General features: G+C 36.4%; 2 protein-coding genes across 6 annotated transcripts in view; both read left to right on the forward strand.

The window, feature by feature from the left end:
• Positions 1 to 7,822, forward strand: part of LOC121382681 — a 33,244-nt gene extending 25,422 nt beyond the window's left edge. For all 4 annotated transcript variants that reach the window (XM_041512215.1, XM_041512219.1, XM_041512217.1 and 1 more), the window contains exons 7-10: positions 92 to 211; positions 581 to 721; positions 2,296 to 2,407; positions 3,423 to 7,822. In XM_041512215.1, coding sequence (XP_041368149.1) covers positions 92 to 211; positions 581 to 721; positions 2,296 to 2,407; positions 3,423 to 5,322 — 2,273 coding nt within the window. In that variant the 3' untranslated portion in view covers positions 5,323 to 7,822. The remainder of the gene's footprint in view (positions 1 to 91; positions 212 to 580; positions 722 to 2,295; positions 2,408 to 3,422) is intronic.
• Positions 7,823 to 19,961: 12,139 nt separating this feature from the next.
• Positions 19,962 to 25,893, forward strand: part of LOC121382721 (putative GPI-anchored protein pfl2) — a 28,588-nt gene continuing 22,656 nt past the window's right edge. For both annotated transcript variants that reach the window (XM_041512274.1, XM_041512276.1), the window contains exon 1: positions 19,962 to 20,085. In XM_041512274.1, the coding sequence (XP_041368208.1) occupies positions 20,018 to 20,085 (68 nt within the window). In that variant the 5' untranslated portion in view covers positions 19,962 to 20,017. The remainder of the gene's footprint in view (positions 20,086 to 25,893) is intronic.

The following is a 25,893-nucleotide window of genomic DNA, read 5'->3' on the forward strand; positions in this document are numbered from 1 at the left end:
GAGAGAGAGAGAGAGAGAGAGAGTGTCTGTGAGAGACAGAAATGATAACATCCATCTTTTGTTGTCATTTTTAGTTGAACTTTTGTTGTAGATGAACCTGACAGCGCAGAACACATTCTGGTGGAAACCATGAAAGTAATAACTGTCGTCGCCCCGTACCACCCCGCCATTCCAATCATGATCAACAGTCTAGGACTGATTTGTGAGCGAGGTAAATTACACGTCTTATATCTACTTTGTCGGACATCGTGAAAGCAAATAATATTCATGGGCGTACATAGGATTTTGAAAAGGGGGGTTCCAAAATAGATTGCAGAGATATTGGGCATATATTTCTATGTTGAGTTTTGAAAAGGGGGGTTCCAAAATAGATTGCAGAAATATTGGGCATATATTTCTATGTTGAGTAAATATAATAATGTCAGATATCAATGTCAGATATATTAAATTAAAAAAAAAAGCGATTTCGGGGGGGGAGGGGGGGTCGGTCGATATTGCATGTACCAGTACAAGGTCTTAATTTATTAATAACCATTTTATAGCATAAAACTATTGAAATATGTGTGTGTTTTTCTCTTAGCTCGCCATGACAATGAAAATGCTTTACGAAACTACTCTTCATCCCTGCATGAGCGCCGGAAGTACGCTACATTGGCTCCAGCTGACCTTGTTGTGCCTCTGAACAACGTCGCTATGCAGTACTCAAGGCGAGGCAACCATGGTAAACAAAGCTGTCAGTACTTGTATTACTGTTAATGTACTCAAGGCGAGGCAACCATGGTAAACAAAGCTGTCAGTACTTGTATTACTGTTAATGTCCTCAAGGCGAGGCAACCATGGTAAACAAAGCTGTCAGTACTTGTATTACTGTTAATGTCCTCAAGGCGAGGCAACCATGGTATACAAAGCTATCAGTACTTGTATTACTATTAATGTCCTCAAGGCGAGGCAACCATGGTATACAAAGCTATCAGTACTTGTATTACTATTAATGTCCTCAAGGCGAGGCAACCATGGTATACAAAGCTATCAGTACTTGTATTACTATTAATGTCCTCAAGGCGAGGCAACCATGGTATACAAAGCTATCAGTACTTGTATTACTATTAATGTCCTCAAGGCGAGGCCACCATGGTATACAAAGCTATCAATACTTGTATTACTATTAATGTCCTCAAGGCGAGGCCACCATGGTAAACAAAGCTATCAATACTTGTATTACTATTAATGTCCTCAAGGCGAGGCCACCATGGTAAACAAAGCTATCAATACTTGTATTACTATTAATGTCCTCAAGGCGAGGCCACCATGGTAAACAAAGCTATCAATACTTGTATTACTATTAATGTCCTCAAGGCGAGGCCACCATGGTATATAAAGCTATCAATACTTGTATTACTATTAATGTACTCAAGGCGAGGCAACCATGGTAAATAAAGTTATCAATACATGTATTAATATTAATGCACATAGGGACTTGGAATTATCCGGGATCATGTTCCTTATTATTTATTTCAGGAAAATACATTAACATTACATTCAATTGATGTTATGACCTCATCCCCATCAATTTCAGAATTTTAACATAAGAATTATTATTGATTCAATAAGCTACTGCACTATACTTCCAAATGAACTCTGTAGTAAATCATTAAGAGGCTCGGTAATATTAATAATCCAAAACCTTTGAAAATTAATAATTGGTCAACAAAACAGTAATAATAAAACTACTTTTTTGTGTTACTGAATGTTGATACATGTTAGAAAATCATACCCTTTATTAAAAAATGTTTTTATAACAGTCTCAACTACATTTTAAAGATTATTGTAGACTGCGTTGTGCATTTATTATTTTATTTAACAATTATTATTATTATTTAATTTTTTTAAATTGAAATAATTATTTACTAATTTGTATATATATCCCTCAAAATGTGATGATGCATCTTATTTAACTTTAAATGTGTTCACAATTATTGCTAACAGTAATAACATCCAAACTGGTCGATGTCACTTATGAGAACCTATTAATCTGTCAAACTATTACTGATCGTTTTGCTTTCTAAATTTGTGTTTAGTAGTTTGCATTACCAATTGTTGATATGATATTATCCTCATTAAATTACTTCATAATATATTATAAATCTAACCTAAGTTGCCTAACCGTAACTTCTATGACTGTTAGAAACCGTTTGGTAACCGAAACCGTTTCTAAAATATTTCAATTACATTGTGCTTATGGTTATCACAATCATAAAGAGAGATATAAAAGATGATGTGTTTGATTTTCTTTAGATCATGCCTTAAAACTGCTGGATGAAGCGTTCTCCATTCGTAAGAAGCTGGGGTGGAAGGACTTTCACACAGGCTTGACGTGTTTGCACATGGGATGTGTTCAAATGGCACTGTATGTCTTATATATCTGCTTCACAATTTAACACCAGGGTCGTAGTACTGGACGGGTTGGGGCAAAAAAAAGAAGAAGACCACACCCTATTATTAAAATTTGTTTTTAAGTATATTAAATGAATATTTATAGTTCAAGAAACTGATAAAAAAAATAAACTGTAGATTTGGACATAGTTTTTCTTCTTTTGTTATTTTTCTTAACATTCCAACTACTCACCTAAAAAAATTCTAGTGCTCTGAATCGTTTTTTCTTCATTCAGAAAGTTATGGTCCTTCCACCAAATGTTTCCATATTTACTTCGCTATATCTAAAACTATTATAATATTTATGTTCATTACTTTTCATATATTTACATTTGTAATTGTTACTGAATTTAACCAAAGACCTAGATTCGAATTTAATCACTGACAAACCCCAACAACGACGTTGTACTAATTAAAAATTCGCATATTTGTGTATAGTATACATATAAATATCGTCTTTTAAATGTGTGTTTTTTTTATCCCCCCCCCCCCCCCCCCCCCGGTAGTGATGACATCAAGTGGGACCGATTGACAATTTTATTTTTCTCTACCCCTGGTGTATACGTTTAATTACGGAATCAGAATCCAAGGGAGTTGTCATTGTTGTCTTTTGGCTATAGTGCGATGCTACAATAATCTCCACTATATTCTTTATACCTAAACATTTAAGCAGATCACCAAGTTGTTTCTTTCAGTGACACGCCATTCTAAAATACATATAATAAATGAATATAGCAGATAAGGGAGGCCGTTATATATATATATATATACATATATACACATACATACACACACACACTGGCTCGGAATTTATAAAGCAATCTTTGGAGAAGCAGGGGAGTGGCAGTTATCCTATAGACAGTCACATAGCACAAAAACGCAATCACAATTTTGTCAGATGTACACTTATAGTTTGCATAAGTATTTTCTTGTTGAGATTAACTTATGGTTGCATAATGTGGTAACAATAATTTCAATTTTGTTCATAGGTTGCATTTCGAAGAAGCCGTTGAATACACCAAACTTTCTTTGGAGATCTTTCGAACCTGCACGAAGAACCACCATGTTCAAGTTATGGTACTGTCAGCCATGGCGCATTGCCTTGCAGGTCTCGAGAAGTGGCATGATAGTGCAGATTGTCTGAAGGAAGCTGTAGCAGTATCAGAGAAATACCAAAAGAAGTGTCCATCTGATGAAACCATTCAACTTGTACGGAAACATCTATATGTGGCGTTACGGGGCCATCAACAAGGATTAAGATCTTTCTTTGAGTCGAGAAAATCCGAAATACACAGACAACTTTCGCTGTGTAGAGACCGACACGAGAACATGTATTTCAAATGGCAAAGAGAGTTAGTTGAGTTATGTAAAACTGAAAGCACATTCTTTACCAACGAGATTGGTTCTAACAAAGATGCAAGTGAATTATTAAGTGAATGTGTATACTGTTCGTCAATGAGGAACTCTGGGTTCGATGCTTTTGGAATGTGGAACAAAGTGGAAAGAGAAGTGACAAGACGCGCAGCCGTTTTTCAGCAACTCGTTCAGTCACCTGGTCCAACTGAAGCAATGGGGATAACAAATGGAATTGGAAGAATGACCGAAGTGGTTAGCGGTGTGATGCTTCAAGCCAATCCACATCGTCGTGATATGCTTGTCACAAATCAGCAAGCATCCACTGGTGGCAAAGACGTGAACCAATCATATCTTCATAACAATCAAACAAATACTATGCATAAAATATATGCAGATCCCAAAGCACAACTGTCGTGTACTGATCAAAATCATTCATATTGTCCAAGAAGTGGACATTGTGCTGCCTGGCAGTGTGTGGCAACAAATGAAACTATAAACAATGTAAATACCCCAAATGCACAGACATGTGCAGAAATACAAAATGCCAATGTGTACCCACACGCAGACAAAAGTGTACATGATGAAATGCCCTGTATCAAAGAACATCCAAAAAATAATGATACAATGATTCGTCATGATGGCAAACACGTTTATGAAAACTCATCTCAAGAGAACGTTAGTCATGTAGACTTAAGTAAGTCTAGTGATTGTTTAGGGCTTCACACTGAAAACACATCTGATACAAGCATCTTGAATAAGCAGTTTTCACAAGAAAGTAAAGGTCTTGGAATTAGGTTGACATTGTTATCACAAGGTGTCTCAAATAAACCTAATTCTATAACGGAGAGGGGTGTTTCATGCCGTACTGCTGATCAAAAAGACAAATATTTTAAGGAAGACTTAGATATGAACACGGTTGGTGAGCCTGCCAACCCTGCTGTAACAGAACCAGACAACAATGCACCTTGTCAACACAAGGAAAAGATGAACAGCGGCAATCCTGTTTTCAGTTCAGACACCAACAGACAAAAAGACAAACCTCAAGACAGAACAGTGCCTAACGCAAATAGATGTGCCATTTGGCCCCCTAACCATCCACGTTACGTCACCGAGTCCCAGTCGATTGTAGCGTCTCTTGCAGTTGGCCATATTTTGGACAATAACCTCGAAGGGATAGATCTGGAGAACAGAAACACGTCAGGGAATTCAGTGTTCTTGGGTACGTCAGAATCCAATTTAAATCAGTTTCCTGGTCGTTATGACAATTTTCCCCGCCATGAACCAACACATAAAAACACGGTACAACTTGTTTCTGCAAACATGGAAATGCAAGGTTATTCGTTGGGATCCGTGCATTCTGGATCTTCGGTTTATGCAGACTGCGAACCAGGTGAAATACTTTCACCTCCTCTGATGAAATCAAACCAAGTTGATATACAAATCCCCATCAATACACGGATATCAGTTGGATCAAGATATGAGTGGGGATGTGTGACTAGAGAGCCCATGGAAAATGACGACAGAGATAAATAAAATTAACCATGTGTCAATCCTTACTAATTTATGCATCAGCACTACCAAAGAGCTGTAAATCACACTGACAAAATAAGAAAATCAACATGTATGATGTTATGATTTTTAAATCTTTTAAATTAATTTCTGATCCGTTCATCACCAAAATAGTACTGCACTGGTAAAGATGTCAGCAATATGTATATAATTGCAAATATAACAATATTGCAAAATGAATTTTTTTTTTTTTTACATTAGTTAATTTACTAATGAATGATTATTTTTTATATTAGTTAATTTACTTCGTTTTCTATTTATTGTAACCTAAATGTCTTTAAGCTAGTGTATTAGTCATGCATTCAACTCACGTTAGAATGGATTTAAGATGATTCAAGATGTCCATGAAGTGTGTACATAATTTGCTTAATTAATGGGATCTGTCGTGAGCATAAGTCCATTGGTTTCAGCGACAAATACAAAATGTATGTACACAATAAGAAGATATTGAGTGGTATAATTTATTGAACGTCGAAGACACTTCTGTGACAGAATGATATGAACGGCTGAATTCAGCAAAATATTTACAGAAAAACTTTATAAGCAAGAAGAAGTTAAAACTTTTCGACGTTAAATCCTAAAGTAGAAAAAAACCCATGTGGAAGCAACATGATTAAAATGTTGTATAGTTAGCACTTTGTTTAACACAACATCGTTTACATATTTAATCCTTGTGTATGTGTACTCTTCTATACAAAGTATAATCGTTTTTGTTTACAACGCTGCACGTTTTAATTCTTTGTAAGACGTTAATTTATTCATGAAACGTTTTGTTGTTGTTTTTTGCCCTGAAACATTATTTAGGCTACACTTTTGTACATATACGTGTTTCGTGTGTCGTTGATTTGTTAGAGGCTTTGTTCGAGATTTTATTGACATTTTCTCAAGATACAGCTGGCCTGTTTATCTTAGGCCAGTATTTTTTTATTATTTGGTTTACGAACCCGCCGACGTAAATTTTGCTCAAATAATAAAAAAAGTCGTATTTTTCACTTTTATTTTTTTGCCGCTGACTTCCACATATAGCTCTAAAGAAAGAAAAAGTTACCATTCTAGTCTATTGTGGCGCATTTCGTAAGGTAACAGTGAGAGAGAGAAAAAAATCAACCCTACTAATACACCCCAAACAGGTTGTAGTTGTTGTTTGTTTGGGGTTTTTTTTTTTTTGGGGGGGGGGGGGGGGGTTCCTTCTTCCTACCTTTGTGCACAAAAGTTCTTGTTCGTAAACCTATAAATTAAAAAATACTGGCCTTATGGTAGTTAACTGCTTAAAGTTGTAATCACAGATTTGCATAATAACGAAACATATTTATTCATTGTTCTTGTGAAATGTGAATGTTTTATTCTGATGCTCACAAAATGTTACATCCAGATAATTTCATTTACTACTATTTATAAATTTGTATTATTGGAGATTCTAATAAAGGTGATCTGATAGGTTGACAAGTTACGTCACAGTTTGAATTTAAATGGTATATCCATATTGACAAAAAATGCTACTATTGTAATGATACGTGATAAGTACTTTCTGCAATCTGATTAAAATTAGCTCTACTGGGTCTACCAATAGATCTAACAGCATTGCGTGCACTCCCATGTCCAGGTGACATTTCATCTATAAATAACAATTTAAATATCGACCAATTACACTTCGCCTTTTATAGCGTTATTCGGGAGCATAAAAATTCTAAAAATATCTGGCGAGACTACTTGTGTGTATTTATCCAATAGGCAAACTTATTGGTCAGTTTCAACATTGAAAAAAAAGGGGGAAAAGTGCAGTAATAAACTCTGGATTGTATACTAATATAAACAGATTTTATGGCTATACAGCACGGTGTTATAGGACTTATTTAAGACCATAAAGCACATATAAAGCTGACTGTCCTGGGTTCGGTTTGTTTTCATGAAAGTAGATTCCTGTCGAGTGGAACTACCAAGGACTACTCTATTCCAAATGGCCACATACACGAGAGAGTGTGAGTTGGAATCCGTCTAAACGCTCAGTTATTGGTGGTTATTTTGTGTTAGATTTAACTATTACACTGGTTTTAATGTGTTATTATTATCATTTTATTATTAGTGGTGAGTATCTGGAACAGCCCTGTAAGTTCAATTACAAACAATATTCATATAAACCGATAATGTATACGGTCTGTTTCCGGTTTATAAGATGCTGTTATCAATGAAATCATTCAGATTGTCGAGTAATCATAATGCAGCAACAACAAAGTAAACAAACAAACAAAACAGTAGAACAGAAACGTTTTGGTAGACTTCTTTGTTTGAATTTTTGTTTAAACTGACATAAGCATTTATATGTATATATGTCTTCCGTTTGTTTGGTTTTGCAACCTTTTTGTCATAATTGGGATTAAACTGAAAACGTTTTTTTTTTTAACAATAACAAAATTACTATGTTTGTTTATAATTGAAATAAAGTTCTAACAACTGTATTAAAAAAGACACCTTGTTTGTTCTTATTTTAGTAAATATGAGAAACATAATATATTAAAAGTAAACACTGTTTACATGTTTTTCCTATTACTTTATACCTTTACAATACATATCATGGGTGAACTAGTTTCGGTGAGCAAAAGCATTCGGTTCTAAAGCATATCAGTATTTATAAACAGACACTTGCTATTCAAATACCTACCTTTTTATTAGTATTTCTCCGCTTCACTAGCCGCGAAGTAGCGTAGTTTACCTAACCTGTTTCGGTGAGTGATACGTTTAGTGGTAGGCCTATAGCTCACAGCAAAACCTTCCCAACACAAACTTTTTCAGTGTTTTATCAAACCATGTAGGCCTATGTTGTTCAACAAAACATGCACTTATAATAATTTATAAAAAAAATATTTTAAGGCAAATTACAAAATGGAGTCCTCGAGAACCAATGTTAACATTTTAGGAAAACAAATATATAACAATTATGTTATCTTGCAATCGTGTTATATGTTGAGCAAATGTTTGATTATAATGGTAAAATTGTTTGGTTAAGCTGTATTCTGAGTTTTAATAAATATATAAACAGATATCCAGAAAGATAGTTATGTTAAAAGATACAAGGACCGCATATTTTTGGCAAGTATCTGTAAAGAAAGTTTTACCAGCAGACGCCGTGACAATCATGTGACTTCAATAACCAGATACAAGTACAGTTGAGAACAGACAGAAATAGTTTTTAAAATTCAGTTTTCTTTCTAACTAGTGTCTTTGAAAATCACAGAAAAAAAGGTATTAAGAAATGTGCCGTGTGTATGAGTGCGTAAACTTCAATATTGCTTTCTTTGCTGGTTTTAACATTATTTTTGTGAACATTTCTGTGAATATGACAGACATGTTTACTTTCCCCATGCAAAAGTCAAATTCGTAAAAAATATTCAAATGTACGTACTTTTGCGCACAAACAACGCAACCACCGAAACAGGAACCTCACCTACATGTAGCTAATTTAAAATATTGTTGTTTTGTTGGGAGGGGGGGGGGGGGGGGGGGGGGGGGGGGTTTCTATCTGTTTTTCTTTTGTCTAAAATTTGCCACATAACATTTAACACAGAGACAGACAATTTTGTCAGGACATCACAAACCTATAGATGATAATGAGATGAATGGTAAAGCCGCGCTATTTGCCTTTCTGTATGGGACCACTTGACGGTCATTCGCAACGTTTGCTATCGGATAACCCTCGCCCCCCCCCCCCCCCCTAAATTTTGCGATAGTTATTATAAATTTTATTATATTTTTAATTTCTTTTTTTTTTACGACCCCCCTCCAAACCTCCAGATCCGTAGCGTGATCTGGACCGCGGGGGGGGGGGGGGGGGGGGGGGTGTTCGAATATGAACCAAGTGGACCTTTTTCTATTTTGTTTTTGCACAACCCGAAATTCCATATTTATAAACCTATATGTTTTAGTACTGAAAGCGGACCATTTGCTTCAACCACCAGCCTACGTCCCTGACCTCATGTCACTGGGGGGCCCCTAATTTGCCCTAAATGGATTTTCTGGATCCGCCACTGACTCGGGAGATGCCCAGGAAGGTGAAACTTGCTATATATATGACCATACACCACCCTATTGAGCCTAGTGGTTCACTTGCTCTGGGTTGGAGCCGGTACTGGAATAATCCTCCTCCCCCTTCCCCACTGCCTAGTACACAGTACCTACAAGCTGTACTTTATTATACAGTTTCCTTCAAAATTAATCCTCTTAATACTACTATTTTATTCTCAAGATTATAAACATAATAAATGTGTACATTATTTTTTACAGGTTTACTAGAATGTAAATATTCGATGCACCAAATTTAATTAAATATTCTTACACACACCGACTCAGTTTGAATACGAATCAGAACAGATTAAGGTGATCAAAACTCTGTACACACTAAAAATCGTCAAAACATTTTTAAAGCATAAATTTCAAATATAAAATGGCAAGACATTTAATCGGCACAGGTATTATTTAAGTACTTATGATGTGCTAGCTAAAAAGAAAATGCCTCTTTTGTATACACATACCCTACCCAACACACAAATATGTTTTAGAAAACTATAACAAAAACAGAACAAAACCAATGCTATTTATGAACTGCTCAACCCATATAATGTCAAACAGACGTAGCTAGGTCACACAGTTCTGTCATAAGGCTACATAGAACTGGAAGGATATGAATAATCTGTATAATGTACTTCCTTCTCTATAGCATTAACGTTTCCTTTACCTCCATTCATGTTGACCTACTCTGCATTTTAATATACTTTACAATGGAAAATGACTTCCCTTATAAATGAGTCTTAAATCTCTCGAATGTTCTTGCGACCAGAATAACAACATGCACTCAAGCATTTATATTTATAGGCGGCGGGACGTAGCCCAGTGGTAATGCGCTCGCCTAATGCGCGATCGATCCTCGCCGGTGGGCTCATTGGGCTATTTCTCGTTCCAGCCACGATTGGTATACCAAAGATCGTCTGTTCAACGATGCATATAAAAGATCCTTTGCTACTAATGGAAAAATGTAGCGGGTTTCTTCTCTAAGACTATATGTAAAAATTACCAAATGTTTGACATCCAGTAGCCGATAATTAATAAATCAATGTGCTCTGGTAGTGGCGTTAAACAAAACAAATACATTTTATACATTTTGTGATCTGTAGCTTAATTTATATCGCACACTGTAAAACATGTTTGCGATCTTGGAAAGCTTTGCCACCAGCAGAGAAGTCAGGTCGGAGAGTATTTCCGTTTTCACACTATTAGTAAATTAATTGCATATTGTTTTTAAACTAATAAACATGGATTTTCGAAACAAACACACAAACAAAAACAAAATAAAATAATACCTTCAGTTGTTTGTTGTTTTCCGGTTTGTTTGGGTTTGTTTTTGTTTTGGGTTTTTTGTTGTTGTTTTTTTAAACTTAAAATGCAGGGAAGAGCTGTATTTTAATACTACATTATCAAAATGTTCCGAGGGAATCCCCCCTATCCACTCACATACCTAACCTACACATAGATAGAGTCTTTGCCGGGTTTATACCACCAAATTAAATCAGATAACCGACAATAGTAACATATCTGGCTAAAATTGCTGCACGCAACATTTCGATCACCATATATCTTATCCCCGCACTTAAGAGGAAGAAGAAAACGCGTAAATTGGTGGGTTTCATATATAACGGGAAAAACTTTTCACTAGTTCCCCACAAACATTGTCATCCTATTTTCAGTAGTCCTCACGCCGTACACGTCGCACGCACAATAGTAGCTGGTACATTGATACGAGCTCGAATTAAATTACAGGTATTTACTCAGATGGAATAGTTTATGATAAACACTATTACAAATATCACTAATGGTACGACTGGTAGTATTAACTGTGCTATTACAAGTCAGTTTTAGTCCGGTCAGATGCTATTTGATATAATGTTTCCTTCCAAACAGATTTTATATTTCTTTCAAATCAGTACTCTTTGGATTAGGAAATACCCTACAATAGTTACCACAATACATATCCTAAACCCACAACCAACCTAAAAAAAAAGAAAAAAGAAAAAAAAAGACCACAAAACAAACAAAGAAACCCGAATGTCGGCGATGAGTAATGTGTATCATGTCATTTCATATTATTAACGTCTTCGCGTTTTACGACTTGCGTAATTACCTAATAATATCCTGTGTATTTAATCATATAGCCATGAAATCAGTCTGTAACAGCTGGATGTTTATTCAGGATGTCTTTAAATGTTGAAAAATATCAATGAAATAATGTCGATAAAATAATATCACGAATACAGAATTGCAGTATTCCATATTTTAAAGTGAACTACATTGAGATCAAAAAGAGATCAGGTTGTATTGCAAGGGCCGTAGCTAGGATTTTCTGTTTGGGGGGGGGGGGGGGGGGGGGGCAACTGAGTAGTTAATAGTCTAAAACTCCTTAAACGGTTAAGAAGAGAATTTTCTTTAAGTTTCTATAATGCTTTCCGGATTTGTTTGGATTTTTTTTTTTTTTTTTTTTGGGAGGGGAGGCACATATATATGCAAATAACGACAAACTATTAATGAATTGATGGATAATGTAATATGACATTAATGACTGAGATGCATTCACATGGAAACATGGCCAGTTATCATCAGTAATCGAGTTGCATTCGTAATCGAAAAGTTCAAAACCCCCCCCCCCCCCCCCCCCCCCCCATATCAAGGTCAGTATCTGGTGTGTCCACCATTAGCCCGTGAACATGCGTGAAGACGACGGGGAAAGGATTGGCACAAACATCTCAAATAAGCCACAGGAATGTTCCTCCACTCCTCCTGCAACGCCTGTGCAAGCTCAGCGACGTTACGTGGTGGTGGCTGGCGGTGACGTACAGGACGTCCTAACTCATCCCACATGTGTTCAATTGGGTTCAAATCCGGTGAAACGGTGGGCCAGTTCATAACGGTGATACCGGCTTGTTGCAGGAATGCCTGGGTAATGTTTGCAGTATGTGGACGGGCATTGTCTTGTTGAAACAGAAGGGGACCTCCTGGTCTTCGGTAACGGCGCAAAAGTGGCTGGAGAACTGGTCTTAGAATAACGTCAACATAACGCTGGGCTGTAAGGGCATCGTGGACAATGATGAGATCACTCCTGAAATCACAGTTGATTGTCCCCCCCCCCCCATACCATCAAACAACCGCCGCCAAACCGATCACGTTCCCTCACACATCCGCCAGCGTACCGTTCATGGAGTCTCCTGTACACACGTGCTCTTCCATCGGTAAAGGAGACAGAGAAACGGGACTCATCTGAGAAAACAATGCTCCGGTAAAAGGCTGGTGGATGATTACCATTCTGGAGTGCAAACTGTAGTCTCGCAGCACGATGTCGCGGTGTCATGATGTTACCGTTGTACGGGCGTCTGCATCTGAGTCCAACATTTATATTTTATTGTTTAGATTATCCATTTCCGTAGAACGGAAGTATTTCTGGTCATCCTGTTGTTTCTAATATCACAAAATGCATTTTTCATATTTTTAAAAACGCACGTGCGTCTGAGAAGTAGCGGTTATTGATTCGAGTTCTAGTCTATTTTTAAAGGATATTTTCCGGTTATAACGTCACAAACTCTTGTTTCACTCTGTTGTAACTTTATCCAAGCATGTTGCAGATTTGTAGATTAACTAAATTTAGTGCCAATTTTTTACGAGTTGAAACTAGGGTCTGCGCCTTTAAATATATATATATATATATATATATATATATATATATATATATATATATATATATATATATATATATATATATATATATTATATATAGAGAATAATAAACGAGTTAGGGTAGGGTGGGGCAAGACGCACCCTCGGGGTAAAACGCCTCTTTCCATTTACTGGGCCTGTATGGACTTTATGCGGATGTCTAACGACTGCAGACAGTGCTGCCATCAAACGGCTGGTGTATACAAAAGCACAAACGCTGATAACTGACGGTACGTAAAATATTCACATTTTATGTTTTTATAGTCCATTTTTATAAATATGGTAAGTAATGAATTAATCTCTGTGAAAAACAAGATACTATACTTCAACGTGCAATCACTATAATATTACTTATAAATATCTCAAGTTTCAAAAATTGTTGACGCACATGGGCGAAAATATGGATTCCGATGACGTAAAGTATGTTCTTACGTCATGCATACCGTGGGGCAAGACGCCTCTGAAAGGGGGCGTCTTGCCCACACGATAGTCTCATTTAATAGACTAAACTAATTTCATTTTTTGAACTCGTACAATACATGATATTAATAATATCAATGTAAATGATGCAATTAAAAGCTTTCTCAGTTTCTTTCTTTGATTTCTTACAGATAATGGTTCGGATATATAAAAGGAAATGAGCAGCAGTGAGGATGAAGAGTGGCCATGTCTTATATGTGGAGAACCATTCGAAAACAGCAGACCACGCGAATTGTGGGTCCAGTGCCATGACTGTAAGAAATGGGCGCACAGAGATTGTACAGAGGGTCAAGACTGTTTTATTTGTCCCAACTGTGATTCAGATAGTGACTGATATCTGATTCAATGATACAAACACCAGTTCAGATACAAATAGGGGGCAAACTGTTGTTTTAATGAAGTTCAGGTTTCTTCCTTGATTAAAAGTTGAAAGTTTTGTTTCATTTATGCTGGGGCATCTTACCCCACATTAAAGGGCGTTTTGCCCCAGGCACGGGGCAAGATGCCCCCTTGGATAAAAATATTTTATTAAAGATTGCATGTTCAATATAGTTGTTTTTCATCAGAAATAGACAGCAAATCATAGTACACCAACACGTCTATCATATTATGCCATTAAAATGCTGAAATGTTGGGTCTGAACAAAAATATACTTAATTCCCCTTAAGGGGTGCGTCTTGCCCCACCCTACCCTACCAGTTATTATCAAATTTATGTCCCGAGTGAAATAATTTTCAGTTGTCACGAGCTTTAGCGAGTGACAAATTAAAATTATTTCATGAGGGACATAAACTTGATAATAACTGGTGCCGAGTTTGTTATTCTATTTATTACCGGAGCTATTTTTTCTCTAAAAGCCTTTATTTTCGACACACACATGCACATACATGTATAGAAACGATATACGCCACTTTACGCACTGTTCTGAGTATTTCTATAACTTTGTAATTTAATCAGGTCATAGATAATTTTCAAAAACAAAACTTCTCTTTATTCTGGTACAAAATCTAAAATGACATTTTGTTATAAATTTAACACCAAAATCAGACAGCCGTAAATGCAAACTCTTTAAACTACATGACGTCATTGTGTGCGTTTGGCAAATCGTGATGACGTCATATTTAGTACCGACAAGGTCATTGGTTTGTAAGCGTCAAATTATCCAATAGTATTGTTCGTTAGACCAATGCATGATAATTTCTCAGTGAGAAATTATGATTTTTATTTTCCCCGTTATGAGTGCCTGCTGGGGTAATAATATATATATATATATATATATATATATATATATATATATATATATATATATATTTTTTTTTTTTTTTTTTTTTTTTTTTTTTTTTTTTAAATCCTATTTATATAAGTGACAGTGTACCACTTACTTGCATAGTTGTTATCAATACGACATATAATTTCAAACCAATGAGATATTTAAATACTACAGAGGTCAACCTACTTGTAATCATCAAAGAAAGATTTTAAAAGATATGGGCCTATCAATATTTTTATGAGGAACTATTTCCTATTTCGGACTATTGTAAGTGACGACTACAACCAGCAACGACACCCACGTGGCGGCGTGGTGTCTTAGATAAACAGACTGCAGTCAGGTAACGTCGGAACGAATAACGTGTCGCATACATTCTATAGCTAATCTTTATCGTGTGTATACATATCAGAGGTGGGGAAAATCCCTTTTTTTCCCCGGTCAGGGACCGATCTCGATCTCTGAGACCGAAATTATTTTTTAAAAACGTGTGTTTGCCTGTCCCACTTTTGTCATTTTTGTATTACATAGTGTGGGTTGCCCCACCCCCATATGGGTTGCCCCCCTCCCCTATACAATCCTTGCTACGTCAGTGAGGCAGGCACAGCTGCATTAAAAAAAATCCACGTGCCTAAAGCCCCATGCACAAAGTCGACTCCCGTGTGTAAATTTGTTCATGAGTAAATTTACTTACGTAACTAAGTAAAAGCAAAATTGCTAAAGTCTTTAGCTTTTTTTTTTCTAAATAATTTCATTTTGGTTTGACGCAAGAAGAAAAGTAAACGTGTTTTGGAAATAACAAAACCTATGTTTTTGTGTGCAATTTAGAAAACAATCGGCTCTGAAATAAATAACTTGTAGTTAATTCCGTAGTATGAACAAAGGCGTTCACTGTGGGACGGACTATAAGCCTTCCCATAATATATATATATATATATATATATATATTTTTTTTTTTTAAACGCCACAAACATTTAACACAGAGACAAAGACATTTTTCTTCTTTTTTTTGACATTATAAACATGGATGATGATGAGATGAATGGTGAAGCCGCAGTATTTCCATTTCGGTATGGGACTACTTGATAGGTTCGTGCTCCAAGCTTGCTGTCAGTTGAGCTATCTCGGTATCACCCAAGCCCGGGGTACACTGAACCTGCAATGCATCCCCCATGTGGGGTCATACACTCGGGAGACACACCCATAATCACACCCGTGAAGTGGGTGAATGTCGGTATATGTGGCCATACACCTACCACTGAGTCTAGCGGTGCACTCAATCTGGGTTGGAGCCGGTACTGGCATGAAAAATCCCCCATTGCCTCAGGTGGGATACGAACCCAGTACCTACCAGCCAGAAGTCCGATGGCATAACCACTACACCACCGAGGCCGGCCTTCTCATGATATTAATGAAAAGTGAGTTTTTATTAATTAAACCAAAAAATGCTAATAAATTTTAATCCCCGTGACTTACCCCAAAAATATATTCCAAAACCTAAATCATACCCTGCTGCGTTATCTGAAAAAATGAACATCTTTATTAGTTATCCAGAATTTATCATGAAATACTGAAATTCCATTGAAATTTTTCAATACATATAACCACATTTTATAATCTTTTTGCATTTCTTTATTAATTCTTAAATGATGGTGAGGTTTAGTTAACCCACATATAGCATTAATTAATCTGCGGCGAAATGGCCTACCTGGAATTATTGCTCGAAATGCAAAATTGAGGGATGCGATTAAAACTGCACATTTTAAATGTTACCTTCTTTTTTGTTGTCACCGCTTTTATTTATTCAACAATTTAATTTATTTTTATTATGGGTAACCTTGTTCCCATTTTTTTAGTATCGATCTCCAAACCTAGAAAGCAAATAACAGTTATTTATTTTTTACTACATTAATTCACCCCTACGAGTTCAGATAAAATGCTATAATATATCGTTATTTTTTACTACATTAATTCACCCCTACGAGTCCAGATAAAATGCTATAATATATCGTTATTGTTTAAAGGGACAGAACCTAGTTTCAGCCCATGAAAATGCACACTAAGTTTACAAACCTGTAACACATTTGAATAAAGTTACAAATGAGTGAAACCTAGCTAAGTTTGTGACTTTGAAATGGTGAAATACCCTCTACAAATAGACTAAAACTGAACTCCATAACCGTTACTTCTCAGACGCACGTGCGTTTTTAAAACTATGAGAAATGCATTTTGTGATATTAAAAACACCAGGATGACCAAAAACACTTCGAATGTACGGAAATGGATAATCTAAACAATAAAATCAAAGTAAAGTATGATTTCAGTTATGAAAAACGGCTCTGATAGTAACAAATATGCCTTAGTGTTTTAAAACCAGGGTATGTCCGTTTAAAGTATGACCTTAACAAATTTGGTTTAGACCATGTGTGATCTTATTGAGTAATTGTTTTGTTGAAAATATTATTTGTAATAAAATTATAAAATTCGACAACATTGAGTTGTAATATGATATTCAATCACAAGAACTTCAAATCGTTGTGTTACTGTATTTCCATACATTAAAAATATAGTGACAACCAACCTCAAATCCTTTGACAACCAACCACAGGGCCCCGTTCCACGAAGCGATCTTAGCCTTAAGATCACCGTAACTGCACAGCTAACATATGCACTTAAGGTGATCTTAGCGCTAAGATCGCTTTGTGGAACGGGGCCCAGGTCCTATGACAACCAACCCCGTAAAGGGACAGGTTGTCTCAAAAATTTTAATATATTTTCAACAGCCAAAATCTATTATTTAAATGAAGCTGGGTGAACTTTACCTTTCCACTATATGGCTGATATGGCTGAAAATCAATTGACAATAAGATTTTATAAATTGGAAAACTGCATCAACATAAAAAGTGTGAAAACCATGCTCCTCTACTGTTACACCTCAATATATAGGGTCGGCTTCTCGAAGTTGGTAGTATTTGTGTGTTTTTTTGTTTTGTTTTTTTTAAATGTTAGGCCTAAACAGGCTATTTAAGCAAAAAGATCCAGAGATGTATACAATAGCTCCATTTATCTGTCGATGAACTGTCCCAAATTATGCGCCAAAATTACCTCATGAAAACTGCGCAATCTTTATATTATAATATTTTACTTAATCATACAGGACATTCAAAATTCAATAGCATCACAAACTTTATGCCCTCGCCCGCTGCCGACACTGGTCGGGCTGTTCTCGTATCACCTCGAGCCCCTCCCCTCAATGATATGTATGGGAAGGCTAGAGGAAAGCAATCGTCGACAATCAAATGGTAGCAAGCTACTGTGTCTAGAATACAAAAAACAACAACAACAAACAAACAAAAAAACATTCCTAAATTTGATGCCACAGAGCTTTAGTTTGATTATTCTCGAGTCTAGTCATGACATTAAACTTACATGTTAACCAGTACCAATGTTACACGAAGAAACCCGCCGCCCCTACGCAAAACGAACCTGCGCTGTACTACTATCTTGTGTTGAATAGAATAGAATAGAATAGAATACAATAGAATAGAATACAATACAATACAATACAATACAATACATACAATACAATACAATACAATAGGTGTTTAACGACACCCCAGCACGAAAAAACCCCCAAAACATCGGCTATTGGGTGTCAAACTAAGTCTATGGTAAATGCAAAACGTAAGTGATGAACATCATCAAGATAAACATCCAACAGTTAAGTAAAAACAGAGTGTAAAGAACTGTTAATTGACGTAAATCAAAGTGTGTGCCCACGGTTCGTCTAGCTTTCCTCTACATATCAATACCAATAAGGGGATGGCTGGAAGTGACTCTAGCTAGTCGGGCTTGCACCTGCCAGCGCGGACACCCTCCTCCCACCCCAAACCCTTTCCCTGTCCTGAACGGAGGAACCGGCATGGGCCGACACCTGCGTCCATTACAGGTGTGTGCTACAACAGAAATGGGCGTCAGTTGCTGAAGAAAAGTTGGGGGACCGTTTATGACAAATATTTTTGCTGAACACCGCCGTTCACCCAGAACAAACAGATGTCTTTGGTGCATTCCAGGGCCGTAGCTAATATACGGGTGGGGGAGGGGGAAAATCCAATAAGAAAATCCTCTTCTTCGTATTAAGTATACATACATGTAACCTCCCTGAAATTGCTGCAAAATGGTATTTCAAAGCCTCAATGTTAAACAATTTCCAGGGGGCATACCCCCGGACCTCTCTCTCCCCCCCCCCCCCCTCCAGTGCATTGCGCCTTCCATGCTCGTTCGTTCCAAGAATTCAACTGCATCCCCCACCCCCCAACACCCGAAAACAATTCCTAGAAACGGCCCTGTATTCTGGTAGCATGTATGGGATACAGTACATTACTGCGTGATAATATGTTATTTATACTAAAATACATTGTACACTACTTTCCAAATTAAATGTAGCATTAGATACTATTATAATTGCGATGAAAACGACCTTTCATTTGTAACGACTAAACGGTATTTTTAATATACAGTTTAATTTCCAGTTTTCAACATTATTAAATAATTATAACGTCAACCTGTATAACAACTCTGAAAAAGGTGAACACGTGCGCTTATGAAAATTTATTTCATCACTAGTTTGACTTTGTTCAGTCTCGTCATAACCTATTTCAACGACGTTAAATTACGAGGTGTGGGGTGTGATTTTAATATTTAATTACAGGGCATAGACAACACAGAACACATAGCACAAAACGTACAGACGGTATAGTCTATAGACCATGTTGTTGGTAACACTGGTTGGTAACACTGGTTGGTAACTTGGTACGAGTATAGGCCTATAGTACACTATACCGTATTTGTCTAATGGTAATGTTAACAATAATATTATATTAGCTTTTAAAATAACGCAATTTGACGTTTTGGCTCTAATAAAATAAACCTCTTTTGGGGGTTGTTTTCCGTCGTAAAAATGGGGGGGGGGGAGGGACATTTGAACGTTGGTCCTCCACTCCTAAAAGTGTGTGTGTGGGGGGGGGGGGGGGGGGGGGACGTGTCCCGCTTGCTCCTATGACCTGACCTGACCTGGTTATATAAATGGGAGGTAACTCTTCTACATGTTATGACATTTCCAAAAGGGAGATAACGTTTTTGTTGTTTAATGCGAACAAAATGGCCACTGGTAATCCTCCTCTTCCACCAGGTTGGGAAGCTCGATGGGCTCCAGCTGAAAAAGCTTAGTAAGTTATGATTATTGCACCATGTAAAATGATGTTGCTGAGTAGAAATTATAGGAAGGCGGTACCAGTCAACTCCTCTCTCCCACACACAATATGACACTAAAAAAAACAAAAACTTCCCACCCTCCTGCCAAAATCTGAAAATGTTTTTTTTGTAAATAGTTTCAGTTTGGTTGACGTAAGGAAAAAACCCACTAAAAAGTGTTTTGGAAATCAAAAAATTTGTGAGCAATTTAGAAAACAATCGGCTCAGAAATAAAAAGCTTGTAGTAAATTACATACTTCATAAGTAGTTCACCAAGATAAACTTCGCATGCAAGCACAAACAGCGAGGTTTATCTTGTCTATTCAACTATTGTCCGAACCAAATTGTTAACAACTACGAAAGTTTATCCTGTTTAATTGCCGTTAGATTTCCTCCAAAGTTTGTCCAGAACCAAATTGTTAACAAAACTAGATGAAACATTACTCTCCTACCTTTAATTGCCGTTAGATTTCCTCCGTCATAACATGTTATGATATAAAAGCAAAAATATTTTTTGTCCAGACACAAATCGCAAAAAAAACAACCCTAATCGTATATTGTGATCTATATCGTGTGTGAATCTGTCTATATTTAATGGTAGTATATAAAATGGCATACACAATATAACATCCATGATATTTCCACACCCTAATATATATATCCTTTGGCATAGTAATCCTGGTTATAATGCGTGTTCTACCTACCAGGTATATGGACCTGGGCTTCCAACAGGTAAAACTGTCCATTCCGTCTATCAATATCCTTTCACCTGCATATAAAAATTACATATCTTAAAATAAAATATCAAAACCATACTACAATACGTTTAGTTACAAAACCATGGTAATTCAAACCACCGTAATTTAATGTCGTCTAAATGAAAACACATTTCCTAACAATACAAAGCCCCAAAAATGGTTATTAAAATACATACAGGTAAACAATGAAAATAGCGCATACCATAAATAGTAATTATAACCCTGTTTTAGTTGACCGTTAAAGATAATCTACAGTAAACGTTAATACTTTCATACCAATACTAAATCTAAATATATTATACAAGAACTCCTTACCATAAAATATAAAATTACTATTAAATAAAAACTCACTAACCTGACGACAACCCGATCCGACAACACCCAGTGATAAGTGACAACGTTTCCCCAACACACCGTCTATTTATGTAGCTACACGACGGACAAATCGTGCGCGTGCAATAAGCTGCAGTGCTACGTGTTCGTGCAGTTAGTGTTATCTATGCTGTACGCTGTATATCGATTTTGTACCCGATAGTGCAATCAACAAATCGTATTTTCTAAATTTACATTATACTTCAATTGCGGCCAACATATTACTAAAACATTAAACATAAAACTATGTACATACATAACACTCCCCCATAATAAACCATCTACCACACTAATAATTAGCATATCGGTGTGTTTGAAAGGCATATGAGTCCAGTGTTTAGAACGTCTCCATGCGTGTCAGCTTTAATAATATTTTAAATTATCTCCCATAATCTAAGTTAGGGGAGCAATTAATAACTCCCCTCAGTTATTTTCATGTCACGGTGTACAACCTACTAAAATATAGTGTTACCTCATCAAACAAACATACAAATGTTTTAATAATAGGATTTAACATGGTATATTTATTAATAAAACGGTGTTGTATCTAGTCAAAGTGGATATTGCAGATATTGTCTTGTTCAGTCTTGTGCTGTACTGGAATTGTTATTGCGATTAAAATTTAAGTAATACATACAAAACTAATTTTTGATAATATACAACTGGAGAAAGGAGATGGAGGCAACTATCATGACTGTTAGTAAACTGATCTATATCGATATGCCTTCTGCTAGACTACACATATTTAACCGAAGTTGCTTTTAACCTGGGTTAAATTACCTCTTGTATAGATGCACTTATGTAGCATATTAAAGGAAAATGTATTAATGTAATGGTTAAATGCTATATTATTCTCCATATCAGTGTTTTCAGAAAGGAAAACAAATATCAGATATGGCAAATGACCATTTTATTGCAGGTAATTACTGAATCAGATTGTACACACACACACGCACACGCACACACACACAGATATATATATATATATATATATACAGATATACAGATATACAGTCAATATATAACGGCCACCCAAGGGACCTGACACAAGTGGCCGTTATAGAGAGGTGACCCTTATATACAAGTTCAAAATTAGAACCCATATATTAAAGAATATCACAACTGTCATAAAAAAAGATCTCTGACACAAAGGCACACATACATTTTCCATCTGAACCAAGTAAATACTAAACACATTCCATTATTTTAGTTTCAGAAATACAGGTATACCTTTTTTGTTTAATACATTATTCATTTGGGCTATTACACGTCCGAAGATGGGAGGGAGGGGCAAAATCTTTAGTAGTAGGGATAGTCTTGGGAGGGGTGGGGGAGAAGCTGTATATATATATAGAGAGAGAAAGTAGAAGAAAATGTACCCTATATTTTCGTACTGCGGGCCTGCTACAGACACATTTGCAAAATTTTTTTAAAAAATTAAAGGTTAAGCAAAATCTTATATTATAATTATTATATATATGTAATTTAATGGTATATACTTTTATTTAAAAAAAATAATAATAAAAAAAAAAATAAGATGTAGTAGCCGCAGTATGGCAAAATAAATACACGTATAGAGAATGTCCAAGTTACTATAAAATTAGATTAAATGAAAAATGAAGACCACACAAATTTGATAATAAAACGAGTATATTCTTTATTCAAGAACTGGATGCATCCGTTTCGGTTTTTTCATAGATGTCGATGGAATTGTGTATTTTATTTATAGTATAATGTGGAATTTTATCATTGCACATGCTTTAACCATTTTGGTTGCTATTAACGTCGGTTAGTGTCGACAAGCAACAACATTAAACTCAACACAGTCACATTCTGTGTGGGAAGCCATGGCGTTCCACCAGGTTTGTCACGTTTTAGTGCATCCACCCAGAAGCGGCGTCTGGTCTCATCTTTTCGAAATTTATAAAACAATATTTTGTTTTAACATCATATTATGATCTATGCAACCAACTGCGAAACATTTTGTAGGCATCTTGGCCGTTAACTGCTGTAAATGAGCGACTAAAGTTGCCTCATTTCACTATCAAACCATAGGTAAGTAAGGAAAAGCTTCACCGCGTCACGTGACAAACAATGGCGATTAAGGAAAAAATGTGTATTTCAGACACAGTAGCTAGCTACCATTTGGTTGTTGACTATTGCTGAAGTATTATACACAATCATCTCTAGCGTTATTCTCACATATACATGTAATAGAATAACGCTAGAGGACATTCGAGTTAGCAAGAGAAATTACAGTTTGCAATTGCACTACGTCAAATCGAATATATTCCAATCAGTTCATGTGAATAATATTGATCTGAACATCAAATTCATTTTAGTAAATAAAAGTATTGCCGCATCGAGTAAACAGGAAAATGTTTTAGCTTTAGGTTTCAAATTACACTTTATACAAATTATAGCATGCTAGAAAAAAAAAATTGTGCATGCATAGTTAGGTGCATTTCAGCTTTTTCATGACACTGCATGTACATGAACACAATTATGTTTTTGAAACATTTATAGTTCGATTTAAAACAATTTTAAAAATCGGAACTTACCAATAGCAAACAATTCTTTGGCAGGAAAGGCGAGTGATCACTCTCGCTCCCCTCCACACTCACCTGGAAAGGCGAGTGATCATTCTCGCTCCCCTCCATATTCACCTGGAAAGGCGAGTGATCACTCTCGCTCCCCTCCACACTCACCTGGAAAAGCGAGTGATCATTCTCGCTCCCCTCCATATTCACCTGGAAAGGCGAGTGACCACTCTCGCTCCCCTCCACACTCACCTGGAAAGGCGAGTGATCATTCTCGCTCCCCTCCATATTCACCTGGAAAGGCGAGTGATCACTCTCGCTCCCCTCCACACTCACCTGGAAAGGCGAGTGATCATTCTTGCTCCCCTCCACACTCACCTGGAAAGGCGAGTGATCATTCTTGCTCCCCTCCATATTCACCAGGAAAGGCGAGTGATCACTCTCGCTCTCCTCCACACTCACCTGGAAAGGCGAGTGATCACTTATGCTCCCCTCCACACACACCTGGAAAGGTTTAGGAGAGCGGCAAATTGATCACCTTACAATAAAACATTTAATATATATATATATATGAAACTTCAAGTGATTGCTTGAGATTGCCTAGCACCAATGCAGGAGAGTGATCTTCAGCTCACCTTCGTTTTTCTCAAGGCAAAGACTGCAGTCAGTTCACCTCTATGTTCCCTATCCTCGCGGATAACACCTGATGTCATTATAGATGGGCAATATGTTCACCTCTATGTTCCCTATCCTCGCGGATAACACCTGATGTCATTATAGATGGGCAATATGTTCACCTCTATGTTCCCTATCCTCGCGGATAACACCTGATGTCATTATAGATGGGCAATATGTTCACCTCTATGTTCCCTATCCTCGCGGATAACGCCTGATGTCATTATAGATGGGCAATATGTTCACCTGTATGTTCCCTATCCTCGCGGATAACACCTGATGTCATTATAGATGGGCAATATGTTCACCTCTGTGTTCCCTATCCTCGCGGATAACACCTGATGTCATTATAGATGGGCAATATGTTCACCTCTGTGTTCCCTATCCTCGTGGATAACACCTGATGTCATTATAGATGGGCAATATGTTCACCTCTATGTTCCCTATCCTCGCGGATAACACCTGATGTCATTATAGATGGGGCAATATGTTCCCTATCCTTAACACCTGGGCAATATGTTCCCTATCCCTATCCTCGCGGATAACACCTGATGTCATTATAGATGGGCAATATGTTCACCTCTGTGTTCCCTATCCTCGCGGATAACACCTGATGTCATTATAGATGGGCAATATGTTCACCTCTGTGTTCCCTATCCTCGCGGATAACACCTGATATCATTATAGATGGGCAATATGTTCACCTCTGTGTTCCCTATCCTCGCGGATAACACCTGATGTCATTATAGATGGGCAATATGTTCACACCAGTAAATAGTTTAAATATCAATTTTATAATAAACTTATTATTGATTAAAACTAATTATACTCTCAAATTTAACCTACAATTGGTCTGAATGGATGATGTGTATATTTTACTACAGTAGTGGCTGACAAAATATACCATACATTCTGCTAAATTGTATATGTAATTGAAAAAACACATCTAAAAAGAGTGAGATAAAAATCATAAAAAATTAATTATTCAGTGGTTTTGTTGATGAGATCATATGACATGCACCAAGTGTTAATTCATCCTCCTCCATTTTAACACAATTTCTACAAGTCTCAAGTAGACCTGATTTTAGTAATTTTAAGCAAAAAAGACTTAGTTAAAGTAATGGTTTTCGGGGTTTGTAGAGTTTTGTAATTAGATATATACTTATTTGAACTTTATTGTTTATAAAAATGTTTCCGAACTGTGAGGGAAAGCCTCACTAATAAACAGCAATGATTACCTCAACCATGCATGAGAAAACAAGCCTCACATAATTTGAAACCTAATGCAATTAGGAACGTTGACAATGTATCATGCATGCATGTATATAACTAACCCATCCTGTTGCATTCAGCTTCTAATACTTAGATACTAGTCTAGTAATAAATTTCTGCTGATCAAATATGATGAGAGGTCATACTATATACATGTTTATATATT

Source organism: Gigantopelta aegis, chromosome 10 (assembly GCF_016097555.1).
Source record: "Gigantopelta aegis isolate Gae_Host chromosome 10, Gae_host_genome, whole genome shotgun sequence".
NCBI lineage: Eukaryota > Metazoa > Mollusca > Gastropoda > Neomphalida > Peltospiridae > Gigantopelta > Gigantopelta aegis.